Below are 17,852 nucleotides of genomic sequence, written 5' to 3' on the forward strand. Positions count from 1 at the left end.
AGAAAGAACTTGTGTCTCAGAGCACTTATTTCAAATCCCGACTAGATCTGTTGACATTGGGGGAGTTGGAGGGGAGACCGGAAATCTTGGAAAACGCTTAGAGTGGAGAAATCGGGATGAAACTTGGTGGTTAGAATTAGAAAATGTCGTAGATATGTGACTGACGTAACCGTACTGGATCAGCTATCTTTGGGGGAGTTAGGGGGTGGATTTCTGTGCTTTGGCGAGTTTGGTGCTTCTGGACGTGCTAGGACGATGAAAATTGGCAGGTGTGTCAGGTAGCTGCACAAATAGACTTGATAAAGTTTTTTTCCCCATTCAACCATCTGGGGGCTGAAGGGAGAGGAAAAATTAGAATAAATGAGGTATTTATAACTTACGAGTGGTCGATCGGATCTTAATGAATTTTGATATTTAGAAGGACCTCGTGACTCAGAGCTCTTGTTTAAATCCTGACCGGCATTAAGCCTCTGATTTTCCTTTTAAATCAATCTATTGATTTTTTAAATTTCGCTAGAGCTCATACCATATGAGCTCTTGGCTCTTCCGGCCTCGTTACAAGTGCCATATGAGCTGTTAGCTCTTGTTTTTTTTTTTTTAATTTCGAAAAGATTGACTCCAAGAAGAAAATTATTCTTCCTGTCGTGTTGCAGTGGGTGACATTAGCTTGGCTAATACTAGACCCAGAGACCGAACCTTGCTGTAACAACGTACTTCAGGGCCGACGCAGGGACCTTAGTAATCAAGAAGCGTCGTTAATACAATTACTGAATAGGAAAATTAGACAAACCATCTTTAGGCATGTTAAATGAGACTGGATAAGGTTAAACTTGTAGTAAGTCTCTTCACCGGTTTCTTATTAAAGAATTGTATTTTGTTGAGGAAAGTTTTTGATAAGCTCGTCTAATAAGCTTGTATTTTCTAATAAGCTAGTATAAGAAGCGAGAGAATAAGTATTAATCTAAAAAATGCCTAATCTAACGACAAAAGAAACTAATCTTACAAACTTTTTCTTCTTACTAAGGATTTATCCTTAGTAAGGATTATTATGATATGACCACTCCTTCGTGAGTTAAAAATACCTCATTTTTTCTAATTTTTCAGAATTTACCCTCCCCCAACTACCCCAAAGAGAGCGGATCCGTTCCAGTTATATCAATCACGTATCTAGGACTTGTGCATATTTTTCCCACTAAGTTTCATCCAGATCCCTCCACTATAAGCGTTTTCCAGGATTTTAGGTTCCCCCCAACTCCCCCCAATGTTACCAGATTCGGTAGGGATTTAAAATGAGAGCTCTGAGACACAATATTCTTCCAAACCTCAAATTTCATTAAGATTCCATCACCCGTTCGTAAGTTAAAAATACCTCATTTTTTTAATTTTTCCGATTTCTAAATCGGAAAGCTCCAAGGTCAAAATATATAAATATAAAAATATAAAATTAGGTCAAAATAGGCTTTAAGCGATGACGTTCTTCAGTTTTCCTAAATGCTACCTTTCTCAGATCTCGTCCTGTATCGTATGTGACACAAATGATAACTTTTTAGGCAGAGTACTTCTTTTTTCATTTGTGGTCGGTTAAGCGCTGCTTTATCTCTCCCTTGAAAAAAACTTCAATTCTCTTTAAAAAAGATGCCTTTCTAAGCCAAGTGTGTTCAGTTTGGACACGGTGAACAAAAAAAAAAAAAAAAAAAAAAAAAAAAAAAAAAAAAAAAAAAAAAAAAAAAAAAAAAAAAAAAAAAAAAAAACAGGGCTAATTTACTTCTCTTATCGGAGATCGGAGTGAAGGTAGAAAAGCAGTGTTTAGAGATACTCAAAATAATATTCCACTTTGTTTCGGAAATAACGATTTCGATATTGATCAATTAGTTTTGAATTTAGCTTGCGTCAACAGGCCGTAATAAAATAAGCAGTGCATAAGCAGTAACCTACCAGCAGTGCAAGAATACAATTGGGTCTCTAATGGAGGAAGGAGACCTTACAACAGGGGGATATTTATTCTTCAGTTTGTTTAGAATGCTCTATAAGGTGCAGCAATAATTTGGCTCAAGTCATTTTGCCCAACAATTTGTAAAACTCAAATGTAAGTGGTGTTTAGTGATAATATTTAATTTAAGTAAGAGACGCATCGCTGAAGGTAGGATCTAAAGAAGATAGAAAGGAAGAAGAAGAAATGGCAAAACAAAGAAGGAAAAGGCAAAAAGTTTGTTCAGCTTTTTGCGATCCTTCAGTTGTATACCTTTCATAATTATTGTGGTATCAGCAATATTACGGAAAAAAGATAATTATCAAAAAGACAGGAAAACCCTAGAAGTACTGATATTGTCGCCGATCTTAAAAAAAGCAAAAGATAAGGGATTTTAATCTTAGCTTACAATTTATTGCAATATTCAGTTCTATACCTTTCATAATCATTGTGATTTCAGTAATATTACGGAAAAAAAGATAATTATCAACAACACAGGAAAACCACAGAAATATCAATATTGTTGCCGATCTTAAAAAAAGTAAAAGATAAGAGCTTTTAATATTAGCTTACAATTTATTGCAATAGATTCTACATAATAAGTCTTTGTGATAAAAATAGGTAAGTAAAAAAGGTCATGTTTTCCATAACAGTTTTTTAAAACTGATCTTTTTGTGATCAAATCTACCCATGATACCATAGTAAAAGCACGCTGTAGGGATTTTGGCATTTCAAACCCCTTAGAAGATTGGTCTTAAGAGCCCAGCCATTGCAAAAATTTATAAAAGTAGGGTTGAAAGTATAGTTCGAGTCTCATATACCTATCTGGTTAATCCCTCTACTGTCCTCTCCCCTCTCTGCCCAAATATGAGACTTTGTATTTTGTAGCACAATTGTTTTTTTGTTTTTTTTTGTAGCACCCCTGATATTTTTATATTAACTTTACATTTTTTATAGGAAACTGAGGCGCAATCGCACTTGAATCCATACGAAGCTGAAATTGCGTTAGGCCTTTCAAGGTACCTTATTCAACAGGGATATTTGCCTAATCAGATAACGATACTTACAACCTATTCAGGACAGTTGCATTTTCTTATGCAGGTATGTTATTTCTTTTTAATGAATTTATTTCTACTTAAAAGGAATTGAAACAAATTTCTAGTGTCTAAATCAACGGAGACATATAGGCTATGCAAGAAACAAAATCCTTCTTGTGTTTAAGTGCTGTTGAGAAAAATCGGATATGAAATAAATAAGAGCTAGAGCATTTTTAAGATTTTGTTTAGATTGCAATTATATATTTGTTTTTATCCAGTAAAAGCTAATCAATGAAAGTTGTTATTGCCGCTACACCCTGAATATCATTAAATTGTGAATAACATATGACTATTTAAACATTGTTTTGGACATTCAGTTAAGGTGAACACAAGTGAGGTGTCCATAGGAATCAAATAAGCAATGTGTTAACCCTTAGCTGGTCGGTTTTTTATTTGTTACGCAACTGGTCCGGTGGGGTTTATATTTACACAGTAGCTAAAAACGCTTGTAAATAAAAAGTATTTCAAACAGGCACTTGAAATTTAGCTTTAACCAAATACAATCAAATACAGTATGTTTAACATAAAAACGAATCATCTACATTAATTCTGGGCAAACTTCGTTGAGGTGGTCCTTACAGCACCCCTTTTTGCAGAGGCTGTAGACCCTAGTCGTCTTCCGGTAACCTGAATGAAGAGATAGACTATAGCGCTGATTTTTGCTGCCAGAATGTGAAAGTTCAGCGTCTGAACTACCTGTATACTCCATTACAACAATATCGGACATTGACTTTCGAAGCACTCGAGGAAGGGAGTTGATGGATACTCTAAGCATAAAATGAGGCTTCGTAAGGAATGGTCCCAACTGTGCGAGGATTTGTCGGCACTTGATCACCTTTTCTTGACTTCTTGCTGTGTTGACAAGTACTCCTGTGTTTACGCCAGCAATATCAAACATTGCAAAGAAGATTGCAAGTGGCCAGCGCTGACAACGACCGGTGGTATTGTAGTTGGCTAATTTTCGATCTAGACTGTCAACGCCAAATTTATTTGAGTTGTAAAACTCGACAATCTCTGGCTTGCCTGAGTTTGCATCTGTGGTGTTTGTGTTGTGGATTGAAGTCTTTTTCTGAGTCAAGCCCAAGATTGAGGAGCCAGGCTCACTATCCCTGTTCGGAAGAAACGCTGCTGGGATCTCGCAGTTGTTCTTCTTGAGAGTTTCAACGTAGGTAGTATTCTTTGTGTTCAGCTCGTCAACCAACTCAATCGAGGAGTACCATTTGTCCGCGATTATGTTTCTGTTTATGTTTAAGAGTCAAAGAGGCGTGGGTAGGAATCGACTGTGTGCCTACCATCTTGGTTGTCTTGTCACAATATATGAAGGCATTTGATATGTACTAGGTACGGGCATCAGTCAGATTCGTATTTTCAGTCCGTACTTGGCTGACATCGAAGGGATGTACATTCTAAACACACATTGACCCCTGAAGGAAACGAATATTGCGTCGATTGTCAAATACTCAGACGGGGTGAAGTTCTTTCTGCATTATGTAATCAAAGCACTTCCTGGAAAAGAAAGACTTCTTAGAAAAGTAAGGAAAAAGAATAATAAGGATTTCTTCTTCCAAGACTTCCTAGAAAAGTAAGGAATGAAAGGGAAAGACAAAAGAGGGTAAAAATATTAAACTTCTTTGCAAGAAATACTTGTGGAACAGCAAAAATGCTAAATTTACTACTAAAAAGATTTCAAGACTTTTAGTTATTGCTATATACGAATTATGGAAGTAGTGCACTTATAGTCTCCCAAGTCGAATTTTAGCCATTCAGACTCAACAACTGATTTCAAAATATTTGACCCTGAGAGTTATCAGTTTTTTGTTACTTAAGTGGTTGGGTGGGGTGAAAAACTACCTTAGACCCTTTAACCTCCTTTCTGAATGGACACTTTAGATCGGCAGACCCATCGAAAATTCTGCGTGAAGTGTTTGAAGATTACATGGAACCACGATGGCGTAGCCCCAGGGGTTATCGAGAAATCTCAAAAACAAAAGTACATGGGATAATTTTTACCCCACCCGACTAGATAAGGGTTAAATTGCTTACCTGCAACTAGGCTTGTAGTCAGGGAGAGGGGACTTCCGTTAAAGGTTGCAAGAAAAAGAACAATCTTTCACTCAAATTAAATTGCTTCTTGGTTTTACTTGCATTTCAGATTCAGCGTGTCTTATGATGTTTCTTGGTATTCTTTTATTGTATTGTATTGTATCGGATTAACAACGCTTCTTGACTACTAAGGTCCCTGCGTCGGCCCTGCAATGTATTCCTGCAGCATGATTCGATCTCTGGGTCCCGTATTACCAAGCTAAGGTCAAACCCACTGCGCCACCACAGGACAAAAAACAAAAAAATATATTCTTTTATTAGTTTTGCTATCGTATTTTTGAATATGGAACCGTGACCGATTGGAATAATAATAATAATAAATCAGCTGCTAAATCTACCGAAGAACCCTGGTAAACTTATCCTTATATGACGTTTGTATTAGTAAGTGTCTAAAAAAGATAGAAATTGAAGACAATATAGTATGTACAATTTCGGAAATCTACATATATATTAACAAATAAAATGCGTTGTGGAGGTATTAACGAATCAAACATATGTGAGCAGTATATACCATGGGACGGTGGAAGAATCTATTTGCTCTTAACCCTTCCACAATTACGGAAGGGAAAACAGGTTATTTACCTGAAGAAAAGAAAAGAAACGGGTGGAACCTAATATGTGAATATTGCATAACTTACATCCCTTCCCCTAAGGTTAGTCAGGGGAGAGGGGGTTGTCATTTCCAGGGGCAATCTTGTTGAACTTTTCAATTATGCTGAACAATCTGACTATCGAAACAATTTCTAGAACTCTTTGGGAATAAGGGATGTAGGGGGCAGTTACCAACCCCCCAATAGATATTCAATATTTGTGAGGTACTGGAACTTTCAATTTCCAATTAAATGAGCCCCTTCTAAAGGCTCTACGACAACTTCCATAAGATGCGATTTGGTAAACAAAAACAATATAATGCACGGAGCCCAGTTTGCCCTTTTCTTAGGCAGTGCTATTGCATTGTCTATCAATAATATCAACTTTTGTTAATTAAAAAGGAATAGGCAAACAGTTCTTGTTTTTTTAAGGATTATTACGCATAAGGAAAACCCTTTGGTTTTTTCTTAGTTGGAATACTAAAGAAGAAATCACAGGGAATCGGGTTATGGAGCAACTCAAATATAGCATCATGCCCCAGAGAAGCAATTTTTTCAAAAGATGCTTGTGTTTTCACCTTGACAAAGAATACGTGTATTGTATCGTCATGTAAATGATGATGGACTTTTTGTTTCAAATTTACATTTTATTTAATGTTTTGGTTACTACGGGCTTAAGTTTCTTCTTTAATGTAAATTGTAATGATAAAAATTGGTCTTTGTCTGTAGAGACAATCTTATGAAACTTAGAGAACTATAAAGTCTGGAGCGGGCTCATTGAGCGGATGACGTCGTTCTTTACATGGTTTTGGAGTTATATAGCAATACTAGCTGTTGGGGTGGCGCTTCGCGCCACCCCAACACCTAGTTGGTGGGGCGCTTCGCGCCCCCCCAAGCCCCCCCGCGCGCGTAAGTCGTTACGTGCCATATTAGTTACGCGCCATTGTAGTTGTGTCCCTATGTCCCACCTGTGAATATAGATAGATTTATATATGTGTTTCAAACTACGTAAAAATTGCGAATATACAACATTCTTGGCTTTCCCACTACTGGGAGCTTTCCGTTTCCAATTGCCAGCAATTGATCTGAGAATGTTTGACCAGAGTCATCGTTTTGCAATCGGACACGCATATTTGTAGTTAATTTTAATATTTTTACGTGTGCCCATAAATTAGAATTTTTCAGGCAAGCATTCATTTCGTCTGCAGGAGTTAAACTACGTAAAAATTGCGAATATACAACATTCTTTACTTTCCCATTGTCTGTTAATATACAAAGCCTTATGTACTAATAATGACGTCATATGCAAACGCTCTTTTTACAAACAAACAAACATGCATACACACAACTCGTTTTTATATAAATAGATAGATAGATAGATACAATACAAATTAACTGCGTAAAACTTGCGAATATACAACATTCTTCGCTGTCCAATTGTCGCTGCATATAAATAGATTGTCAGGTTTACCGACCCTCGAACATGCAACGTACAATTGTCCATGGGAAAAACAATCAGTATTAAGATATATACCACATTTTTCTAATGATTGACCTTGAGCTTTGTTAATGGTGATTGCAAATGCTAATCGAATTGGGAGTTGCAATCTTTTAAATTGAAAAGGCAGATCCGTTGGAATCATGGAAATGCGAGGAATAAGAACAGCTTCACCCTCAAAAGGCCCTGTCAAGATTGTGGCCTCTATTAGGTTTTCCATTGTTTCTTTTACGGCAAGTCGCGTGCCATTGCAAAGCTTTGGTGGGTTGATATTTATTAAAAGTATTATTGGTACGCCGATTTTTAGTTGTAGCACGTGAGGTGGAAACCCTGAAAGATCTATGGAATTTAAAAATTCAGATGGATAATTAACCGCTTCATTTGGTTCCAAAACTGTGTCGACTGACTTGTAAAGGACTGCCTGGTCTCGAATCTTGGTCAAAACAATATTGTTGATTTCGTGGACGTCTATATTTTTGGGTGCGAGAATCGCTCTTTCACTTAGCCATTTATTATTTTTATAATTTTTTAGAATATTCGGAAATACTTTTTCAATCAATTCATTTTTGGACGTCACTAAATTACAGAAATCAGCAGGTAGTTGTATACGTCCTGAAATTGAGTCTACTGGGAGCTTTCCGTTTTCAATTGCCAGCAATTGATCTGAAAATGTTTGACCAGAGTCATCGTTTTGCAATCGGACACGCATATTTGTAGTTAATTTTAATATTTTTACGTGTGCCCATAAATCAGAATTTTTCAGGCAAGCCTTCATTTCGTCTGCAGGAGTTGATCTAGGTATTATATGTAATCTTTGCCTGAAATCTCCCGCAAGCAATATTAATGTGCTGCCAAAGGGTTTCGACTTCCCTCTCAAATCTTTCAAGCATTGATCCAGAGCCTCGAGCGACTTTTTGTGTGCCATTGTGCACTCATCCCAAATAATAAGTTTGCATTGCTGCAATACTTTACCCATCCCAGATGATTTGGAAATATTTCACGTGGGAGTTTCTGTAGAATGCAAATTCAGAGGCAATTTCAAAGCGGAATGAGCAGTTCTTCCACCAGGCAGCAATGTTGCGGCTATTCCGGACGACGCAATTGCCAACGCTATATCATTTTTTGATCGAATTGATGCCAGAATCAGTTTTATCACAAACGTTTTACCAGTACCTCCTGGTGCATCCAAAAAGAAAATTTCTCCAACGTTGTTATCGACACAATGCATTATCGTATCATAAATGTCTTTTTGTTCCGACGTTAACTTGGAAATGTTATTTTGTACATACGACAATAGATCACTCGTACTGTAACTTTGTTCACGATCCAATTCTACACATGTCGAAACAGCAGCGATACGGTTAGGTGAAGGCATTCCCAAATCCTGAAGAGGTTTGTTTGCCATACGTACGCACAAATCTTCTATAATAACTAAAGTGTAGTTATAAATTTCTGATGTAAAATCGAAAGTCATATCTGACGTCTCTAACTGTTTTCGATGGAGTATATCTTCGGACATTTTTGACTTATATTTTTCCCGTAACTCTGTAGGAGCTGATGGAGAGCAAGTTGTTAAAATGATGCCAAATAATGCACGAATTTGACTTGGGGTTGACGTTTCGCACGCGTCATTGATGCAGTTATCCCAGTGTTGGTCATTCTCCAATATATTCAGAGCTTGGCATGCACTACGGTAAGTGTCATGTATAGTACCGTTTACAGTTCTCAAATACTCAAAGGATGTCGGACCGGATACATTCACCAAAAGCAGGCCTAGAAAGAAGCATTCATGTTGATTGGGGTTAACGGTGTAGAGTCTTCCTATCGTGGTATCTTTGAAGATGGTAGGTTGGCCGTCGACTGACTGGCTTCACTATGAAATACATATCGCCGAACCTTTGTTTTTTTAACTAAAATCTGGTAGGCATCGGTGACCTTATCCAAGTCAAAATCCCAAACCCAATCATCATCGCTTTCATTTTCAGTTTTGATATGTTTTGACTCTCGCTGTCCAGGTGGATCTTCATCTAACTGCGCGGTTTTGCGTTCTTTGGCCTCAAGCCTGTTTCCTTGCTGTTCTTTTGATTCCTCGGCACGCTTTCTTTTCTGACTTTGTCTATCAGCAGCAAGTTTTTTGGCATAGACTCTTTGAGCATCTTCATCGGCTTTTGCCATTGTAAGTTCATCAGTCATTTTAAACTCAAACATTAATAGATTTCTACGTGAACATATATGTCTTAAATATCTTTAATGACGTCACCGTCATAGCAAAAATGACGACAACTAACTTCATGACGTCAGTCGACACAGAAACATGACGTCACCTGACAGACAGACACACAGATAGACAACTTATTTTTATATATATATATTCTTCTAGATCGTCAGCAATTTTATCCATGGCCTCCACTTAACGCCTCCTTAATTCATATTTTAATCCGGTTTTTACTTACCTTATATTCCTTTTACATTCATATGATTAATCGCTCGGATACTTCTTACACAAGCCCCTTCTCTTCTCTATAAACTTGAAGCATTTCGACTAATATTCTTAGCAGCGTTTCTCAATTTACTCCCTGAGACACCATTTGCTTTTTTTTGAAAATAGTTACAAAATTTCCATCCATTTCTTACATTGCCTGATTTCAGACTCTTTAGTTTAAATGAGAACGTCATTAAAGACGAGATGAGAACGTTAAATGACGTCATGAGAACGTTTAATGAACGTTAATGAGAACGTTAAATGACGTCATTCATCATCTTATATACAAAGATGCCTTTGTTGTGTCAAAATTGATTTTATTTAAATTTTTCTATTTTGTTAAATACAGAAGCGTGTAAATTCCACAAAAATAAGCCAATTGAATTAAAACACATTTTTTTTTAGCGCGAGATTATAGATTAATAGTCTCATTTTCCTCTATGATTTACGTTCCTAAAATTTTGTTTTAAATTTTATCAGTGTTTTCTTTTTTAGTTGAGAAAATGTAATTTAGAGTCATTGGGTAAAGCCCGGATAAAGGCAGTTGACAATTTTCAAAAGGATAAAACTTATATAATCACATGTTCTTGTGGCAGTCAAACGTTAATTCAACAATCGTTTTTTTTTTTGCTATGAAAAACAGGGCTTATGTTGCTTTATCTCGTGGTAAACATGGTCTTTTTATTGTTGGTAATATAGCCAGCTCGGACACAAAGTGTTTCCAATTTAAAAAAAATTTAAGATCACTTCATTTTTTTTTAACGATTTTTAAAGTTAGCTTGCAAGGATATAATATAACAAAAAGACACTTATTTATTACTTTTAATGATAATCCAATTTTTTTTACCATTTTCTCTTCATAGTAAAGGGTCAGTTATTGTTAGGGTTATCATTTGCCCTTATATCTTTCCAATTATATTATTCACAGTTTATTAATGTACTAGGGAGTATTTTACTCTTAGCGGTACCCTGATATTCTACATCATACTGTCTCTGAATTTTGTCTTTAGTGCTTTTGTGTGTATAGTTTTAAGTTTAAAAAATTTAGTTTTTAAATTCAACGGTATTTTCTTTTTTTAGTTGAGAAAACGTAGTTTCGAGTCATTGGCTAAAGTTCGGATAACAGTTGTTGACAATTTTCAAGGAGAAGAAAACGACATCATCGTATTGTCTCTTGTTCGGTCAAACGTAGATTCGAAGATCGGTTTTTTGGCTATAGAAAACAGAATTTGTGTTGCTTTATCTCGTGCTAAGCATGGTCTTTACATCATTGGTAATATGGACAGCTTGGACACAAAAAGTAAAATATGGCAAAGCATCCGTACATCTTTAAATGACAAAAATCAGATTGGCAATGGTTTCGAACTTATTTGTCAGGTTAGTAAAATATAGAACTTGGTTTCCACCTTGGTTTTCTCTAAAAATAATTTTTTTGAATTTCTAATTCAAATAGGTTATTCTCGAAAGGTTGAAAATTGCTTGCTATTTTTGTGTAAATTTCAACTTTTATTCGTACTCTTATATTTTTTCTCTCTTATGTATACAGATGTATGAGTGGTTGAGTGGGTGTGTCTTCAGACACATGTGGATTGCGGTGACGTGTCTATTTTCATCAGATTTTCAACATTTACCATTCGTTTGGTGGGGGTCCTTATGAAATTAGTAGAAATCCAGTTAGTTAAAAACGAATTGTACAAAAGGCGCATAATTTATTTTGAAAACAAGACGACTGATAATTGTCTGAGTTTTCGATACCATTGTAAAGACCGATCTTGTGGTTGGTCTTTAACCAATAATCAACGATTCATTATTTGAAGTCGAACTGATTTTGAAATTGTTTCGGATAGGCTAATCTGAAGAACATAATTTAACTATTTTTAATAGCATATCTGAAACTCGTCATGTGTCTCGATTTGGGGGAGGGAGATATGCCTGGAAAATGTATTTAAGGTTAAGGTTCATGTTCCGCGTCAAATATCTAATTTAATCCCAAGCCTACAGGTATAATTTTTTAAAGTTTAAAAGTTTTTCCTTACAGGTTTTTCAAGACAGGCTTAAAAGTGAATCATTGGATTCACTTTTAGTTTCAGACTTATCCATTTATCAAGCCATGGTTTTGATATTACTTTTACCTTTTCTTATACAATGATCTAAACTTGAACAAAAATAGTAGGATATTCCTGTTTTCGCATATTTTTTTTTGTCTCTTCAGTGTGCTTTTCAATCTCAAAAAAAAAGCTGAACGAATTTCTAAAAGGTAATTTAGTAGATGGAAAAACGGAATCTCAGCTATCGATTGAGCGTAAAATTGTTGTCTAACGCTAAAATATGAAAATCGTAAGGATGATGAAAAATGACATATCAAAATCCTGCACAAGCAAAATAAACGTTAACGTTTGAGTCGTTTGTAGGGCTTTTGAAATAATTTACGCTTTAGGTAGACGTTGATAAACGAATAGAAATTAAATAAAGAAAACAAGTTTTTAAATGAAAATAGTGAAAGACAATAACACTTGAAACGAACATATATCATTCTATATATCAGGAGACGCCCACCACTGATAGCCCCTAGAAAAGGGAACGTAACGTTGTTTTTCATGCCGAAAGGCCATATGTGACTTTTTCAAAGTCCTTAGATGGTTGTCGAAAACCGCTTGCTAATCTGTTTTCAAAGAGAGAGAGGGATAGGGAATGTGTGTTCAATCAAACTTCGGTATCTTTATCTACAGAAAATACTTTAACAAACACTTTTTGGTAATTACTTCAGAAGTTGTAAAAATAAACTTCTTTCATCATATTTTGTCTTCTATTTAGGGGCTTCTAAAGGGAATCATTCTCTATCCATAATACATGTCTATTAACATGCTATTCAATAAGTATTACACAGATTACCATAGATTAAACAAATGAAGGATGGCAAATTGTCACAGATCTTCCTTGTTAGCCAACCTTCTAGGGCCAAACAAATTAACTGGTCGTACCTGAATGGGCTGGGAAGATTTCATAAGGAAAGATTCAAGGGAATTGAGAACCTATTGGGAGGGTGAACAGAAGATTTCGTTGAATAAATTGGGTTTATGGCTATTTTGGCATCAGGTGGTTTGGTGATGCAGTGAGTTGAAGTAAAAGTAGTAGTAGTCTGGACGGCAGAAACATTATTTTAAAAGCGATTCATTTTTACTTTTAAGGTTCATGGGACCATCACAACTATCGAAAAAGGAGATGATTTCATCAAAGTCATTGAGGGAGGTTGTATGGAAAAATGTAATACCCCACTTTCTTGCGGTCATATTTGTACAGGTGTTTGTCACGTTATTGACAGAGAGCACGAGAAAAAGCAATGCACAATGAAATGCGAAAGGTTCCTTTGCAGCCATAATCATAAGTGCGACAAAATTTGCTTTGAAGAATGTGGAAAATGCTTTGTTAAAGTCGAAAAGAGCTTACCATGTGGTCATAGTGCTACAATGAAGTGCCATGTAGACCCTAATCTGTATATTTGCAAGGAAATTGTTGATAAGATTATACCCGATTGTGGTCACGTGGGTAAAGTACGCTGTTCAGCCAAACCGGAGGGATGCTGCGAAAGGCCATGTGATTTTCGCCTAGATTGTGGTCACTCATGTCCCAAAACGTGTCATCCAAGCGTAAGTCTGATACTTTATCCTAGTGTCTTTTTCTTATGAGCAGAACTAATGCAAATAGCTTAGGAATAGATATTTTATGGGTCCATTGAATTGAAGGATAAAATGAGAATGTAAAACAATTTCGGTTATTGCCAATTGCCGCGGTTATTGCCTCGTTGAGGTGAAAATTTTTAAGTACTGAATGGTTTCTTACACTTACAGGTGATATGCACCAACTGAGGGTATAAGTAAATGTAAATACATGACGCGAATGTTACTCCAATTACAACTTTGAAAATACCAGCGCCGAGAGAACGCAGATTCCATTTCACTTGAAACTTTGGACAGTCACTCCTGGCTAATGAAAAATGTAGTATATTGTTGCCTCTTCTTGTCGCCCCCCAAAGCCAGGGGGCAATAAACTCGACACACCAACAAGTTTGAACCCAACTGATACAGAATGAATAGATTCAGTAGTTCTTTTATTCCTTTTTATACGGAATAAAAGAACAGAATGTCATTAATCATGCTTAGTTTGTTTCCCCCCCCTTTTTTTGTTGTAAGAGATAGCGTTATTTAGATGAAGCTCTTGCTAATACTATGAAAACTGTTTTTAGATAAATGAAACTGAATTTGAATCTATTCTAACACAGTCTGAATTTCAATTTCTTTACATCATTGTCTTAAAAAAAAATCCTCATTCAGCTAATTGCTTTGTTCTTGCCCGAGAATGTAAGGCCCTGTGTTAGTTTGTGGAGTAGTTGGTCTTAATTAGCGTTTAATCAAACAGATCGTGGTAACGAATTGTAGTAATGAGCGACCCGGCTCAATAGTAACCGAAACTCAAAAAATTGAATTTTGATACCAATGGTTACATCAAAACAATTTTATTCTTATGCTGATTTCAAATATATAAGTTTCATCAAGTTTAGTCGTATCCATCAAAAGTTAAAAGCCTGAGAAATTTTGCCTTATTTTAGAAAATAGTCATAAAAAATAATAGTCATAAAAAGTCATAGAATCTTAACGAAAATCACACCATCAGATTCGGCGTATCAGAGCACCCTACCGTAGAAGTTTCAAGCTCCCATCTACGAAAATGTGGAATTTTGTGTTTTCTGCCAGAAGACAGATCACAGATGCGTCTTTACTTTTTTTTTTTTTTTTTTTTTTTTTTTTTTTTTTTTTTTGTCTCCCAGGGGTGATCGGTATCGACCCGATTGTCCTAGAAAGTCGCAAGAGGACTCATTCTAACGAAAAATTAAAAGTTCTAGTGCCCTTTTTAAGTGACCAAAAAATTGAAGGACACTTAGACCGCCTCCTACGCTCATTTTTTCCCAAAGTCACCAGATCAAAATTTCGAGATAGCCATTTATTTTCAGCATTGTCAAAAAACCTAATAATTATATCTTTCGGATGACTTAATCCAACACAGTCCCCGTGGAAGGGGCTGCAACTTACAAACTTTGACCATTATTTACGTATATTAGGGTTATTGGGAAGTGTACAGACGTTTTCAGGGGGACTTTTTCACGTTGAGGGGGTGAGTGGGTCAGGGGGAAGGGGGCTACTTGGGAGGATTTTTCCATGTAGGAATTTGTCATGAGGGAAAAGAATTTCCATGAAGGGGCCTCAGGATTTTGTAGCATTATTTAGAAAAAAAAAACAATGATAAAATAAATAAAAAAAGTTTTTTCACCTGGAAGTAAGGAGCAGCATTAAAAACTAAAACGAACAGATATTATTACATATATAAGGGGGTTCTTCTCCCTCCACAATACCTCGCTCTTTATGCTAAACTATTTTTAGTAATTTCAACTATTTATTCTACGGCCTTTGTGATTCAGGGGCCTTTCTTAACAAATTGGGACAAAATTCAAACTTTAGTGGAAATAGCGAGATATTGACGAGGGGGTGAACCCCCTCATATATGTAACAAAAAAATACAAATATAGAAGTTCGTTACGTAAGTTAATTCGTAAGTTATGTATATTTATTACTAATAAAAATGTTCGTAAAAAATAAAAGTTCTTGTTGCCTTTTTATGTAACCGAAATTGGAGGGCAACTAGGCCTCCTCCCTCACCCTTTTTTTTATCAAAATCGTCCGATCAAAACTATGAGAAAGCCAGTTAGCCAAAAAAAACTAATATGCAAGTTTTGTTTTAATTATTCATATCCGGTGAGCCAAAATCAAAATATGCATTAATTAAAAAACGTTCAGAAATTCAAAAAAAAGTTTTTTCAACTGAAAGTAAGGAGCGACATTAAAACTTAAAACGAACAGACATTATTTAGTATATGAAAGGAATTGTCCCCTCCTCAACGCCTTACTCTTTACGCTAAAGTTTTTAGTGTTTGAAAAAGCAGAGTTGGGAGAAAGAGTCGAACTTGAGCGTAGAGAGCGAGGCGTCGAGGAGGACGCTACCCCTTTCGTATACGGAGTAAAATATGTTCGTTTTAAGTTTTAATGTTGCTCCTTGCTTTCAGTTGAAAACACTTTTTTTTTATTTAATAGTAATAAGAATCCTTAATTTTTAGCAATGACCTGAGTAAGGCAAATAGTGCTAATAATATTTAAATAAATCTTAATTATTCAAATTCAGGTTTGGAACTTTTTGGTTTCGAAACGGAAGAAGGGCATGGTCTTTTGTAATTGGAGTGGTCGTAAATATTAAAGGTGAGAAGGACAAGGATCTTGCCCGATTGCCTTATTTCTATTCCAATTTCGTCCCGTCATTTTATAGCTATGTCTACTTATTGCCGATTTCCAGTAGCTTTCAGGAGTGAGAATAAGAAGTGGCAGTCCAAATTAGACCTTGGAAACATGCCTCAGATGGGCTAAATGTATGTTCTGGGGTCCCAAAATCAAGTTACTGATAATTGATCCTATATTCAGGTCAATAATCTTATTATTGTTATCAATACTATTTTTCTACTTAATCTTTGGGACAGTTTTGTGAAAAATTATTTTCATTTTAGGAAGACCCCGATCATGTGAAAGTTGTCTGCATGAAGCCGTGTGAAAGAAAAAATAACCATTGTAAGAGAAATCACCCTTGTCGCCGTGTATGTTCGGAAGAATGTGGCTCCTGCACTGAGACGATTCTCTTTGAGCTCTCATGTGGCCACAAAACTAAGATACCCTGTGGTAAAAACATCGATGCATATAAATGTCCAGTCAAAGTGAAAAAGACCATAGAAGAATGTAAACACACGCTGGAAGTCTCTTGTCATATTACCCCTGGAAAAGACGAGTGTAAAGTAGGTGGAAATTCATTTGTATTAGCATTTTCAAGCACATTGGTTTGAAACACTTCTTAATTAGTGTCCGGCTTGCCTCATTTGGCTAATCGGGGTTGCAGGGATAGCTAGTAACCTAGTAAGAGACGATCACGTCCCATACTAAGAAATACAATAGCCCATAGCTCCTAAAAATGGAGTCAGACGAAAACAAAAGTACACTATTAGAACCACTTTTTCCAAAATCCCTATATAGGAAATTTACCGTCCCTTAGCTTGAATAACGAGGAAATTGGCTTGAAAATCAAGAAAAGTGATTGAAACCACGATGTTCTTTGCATATGGTATCCTTTTTTCTCTCTTTTATTCTTTTCCTCCGCAGCTAGCTTGGCACTGGAACATCGTGGTGAGTTGTTTAGTGGCTCATTTTAAAGGAAATTGCGCGATCTAGTGCCTTTTTTAGATAAAACAGTTGTTTTGAGATTATATTAAAAGACAAACTATAGGTCGTAGCACAACTAAGTAATGCTAAGAAGCAAGCATAGGTTGTCGAAAAAAGCATGAAGTAGTAGTAGACAACTATAAGATAAGTCTATCACATCTTGGTATTGAAAAAATATACTTGTTTACAGGTTCGTTATCGCTATTGCTAATGCCTCTTCTCATAAGTGTAAATTTACGGAATGAATTTCTTCTGTAAATATGCCAAAAAGGGCAAAAAGATCTAGGGGGAAGACAAGACGAATCTAAAAGGCAATCTTCTCCCCTCACCATTCAGTTAACGCCCCTACCTTTTTTACTCTTTTCATATCTACTAATAAGAAACGAACTAAAGGAGTGGCTTCTTCTAGTTTATTCATATTTGAGTGCAGACCAGAAAAATTAGATCTGCAGTTTCTATATTAGTTTCCTAAGGTGCAGAGTTCTTACAGCACACCCTTTTTGCACAATTTAAAACGGGTTTAAGGGTCCTATAGGGATTTTTAATTTTATTTACTTTTTTCAACCAGAAAAGAGCTGTTGGACTAGTTGAGCACAGTCTTAATTGATGCGGTGGCGTGTTTCAATCGGTGAATAGCGGTTACAATGATATTTTATTTTGGGCAGTAAGTGGGAATAAGGCGAATATGACTTAAGTAGAGCGAGAAGAGTAGTGTAAGCCTCCAATAGTGGCCTTTTCTAATCTTCCCGTGTCTACTAATTGGGACATTTATAAGCGAAGGGTCTGCATGACCTCTTCTAATC

General features: G+C 36.0%; 1 protein-coding gene across 1 annotated transcript in view; it reads left to right on the forward strand.

The window, feature by feature from the left end:
- The window catches only part of LOC136031523 (NFX1-type zinc finger-containing protein 1-like), a 66,212-nt gene that overhangs the window by 27,258 nt on the left and 21,102 nt on the right, over window positions 1-17,852 (forward strand). The window contains exons 7-10 of the mRNA XM_065711194.1: window positions 2,927-3,070; window positions 10,820-11,116; window positions 12,928-13,386; window positions 16,347-16,628. Coding sequence (XP_065567266.1) covers window positions 2,927-3,070; window positions 10,820-11,116; window positions 12,928-13,386; window positions 16,347-16,628 — 1,182 coding nt within the window. The remainder of the gene's footprint in view (window positions 1-2,926; window positions 3,071-10,819; window positions 11,117-12,927; window positions 13,387-16,346; window positions 16,629-17,852) is intronic.

This window comes from Artemia franciscana, chromosome 9 (genome assembly GCF_032884065.1).
Source record: "Artemia franciscana chromosome 9, ASM3288406v1, whole genome shotgun sequence".
Lineage (NCBI taxonomy): Eukaryota > Metazoa > Arthropoda > Branchiopoda > Anostraca > Artemiidae > Artemia > Artemia franciscana.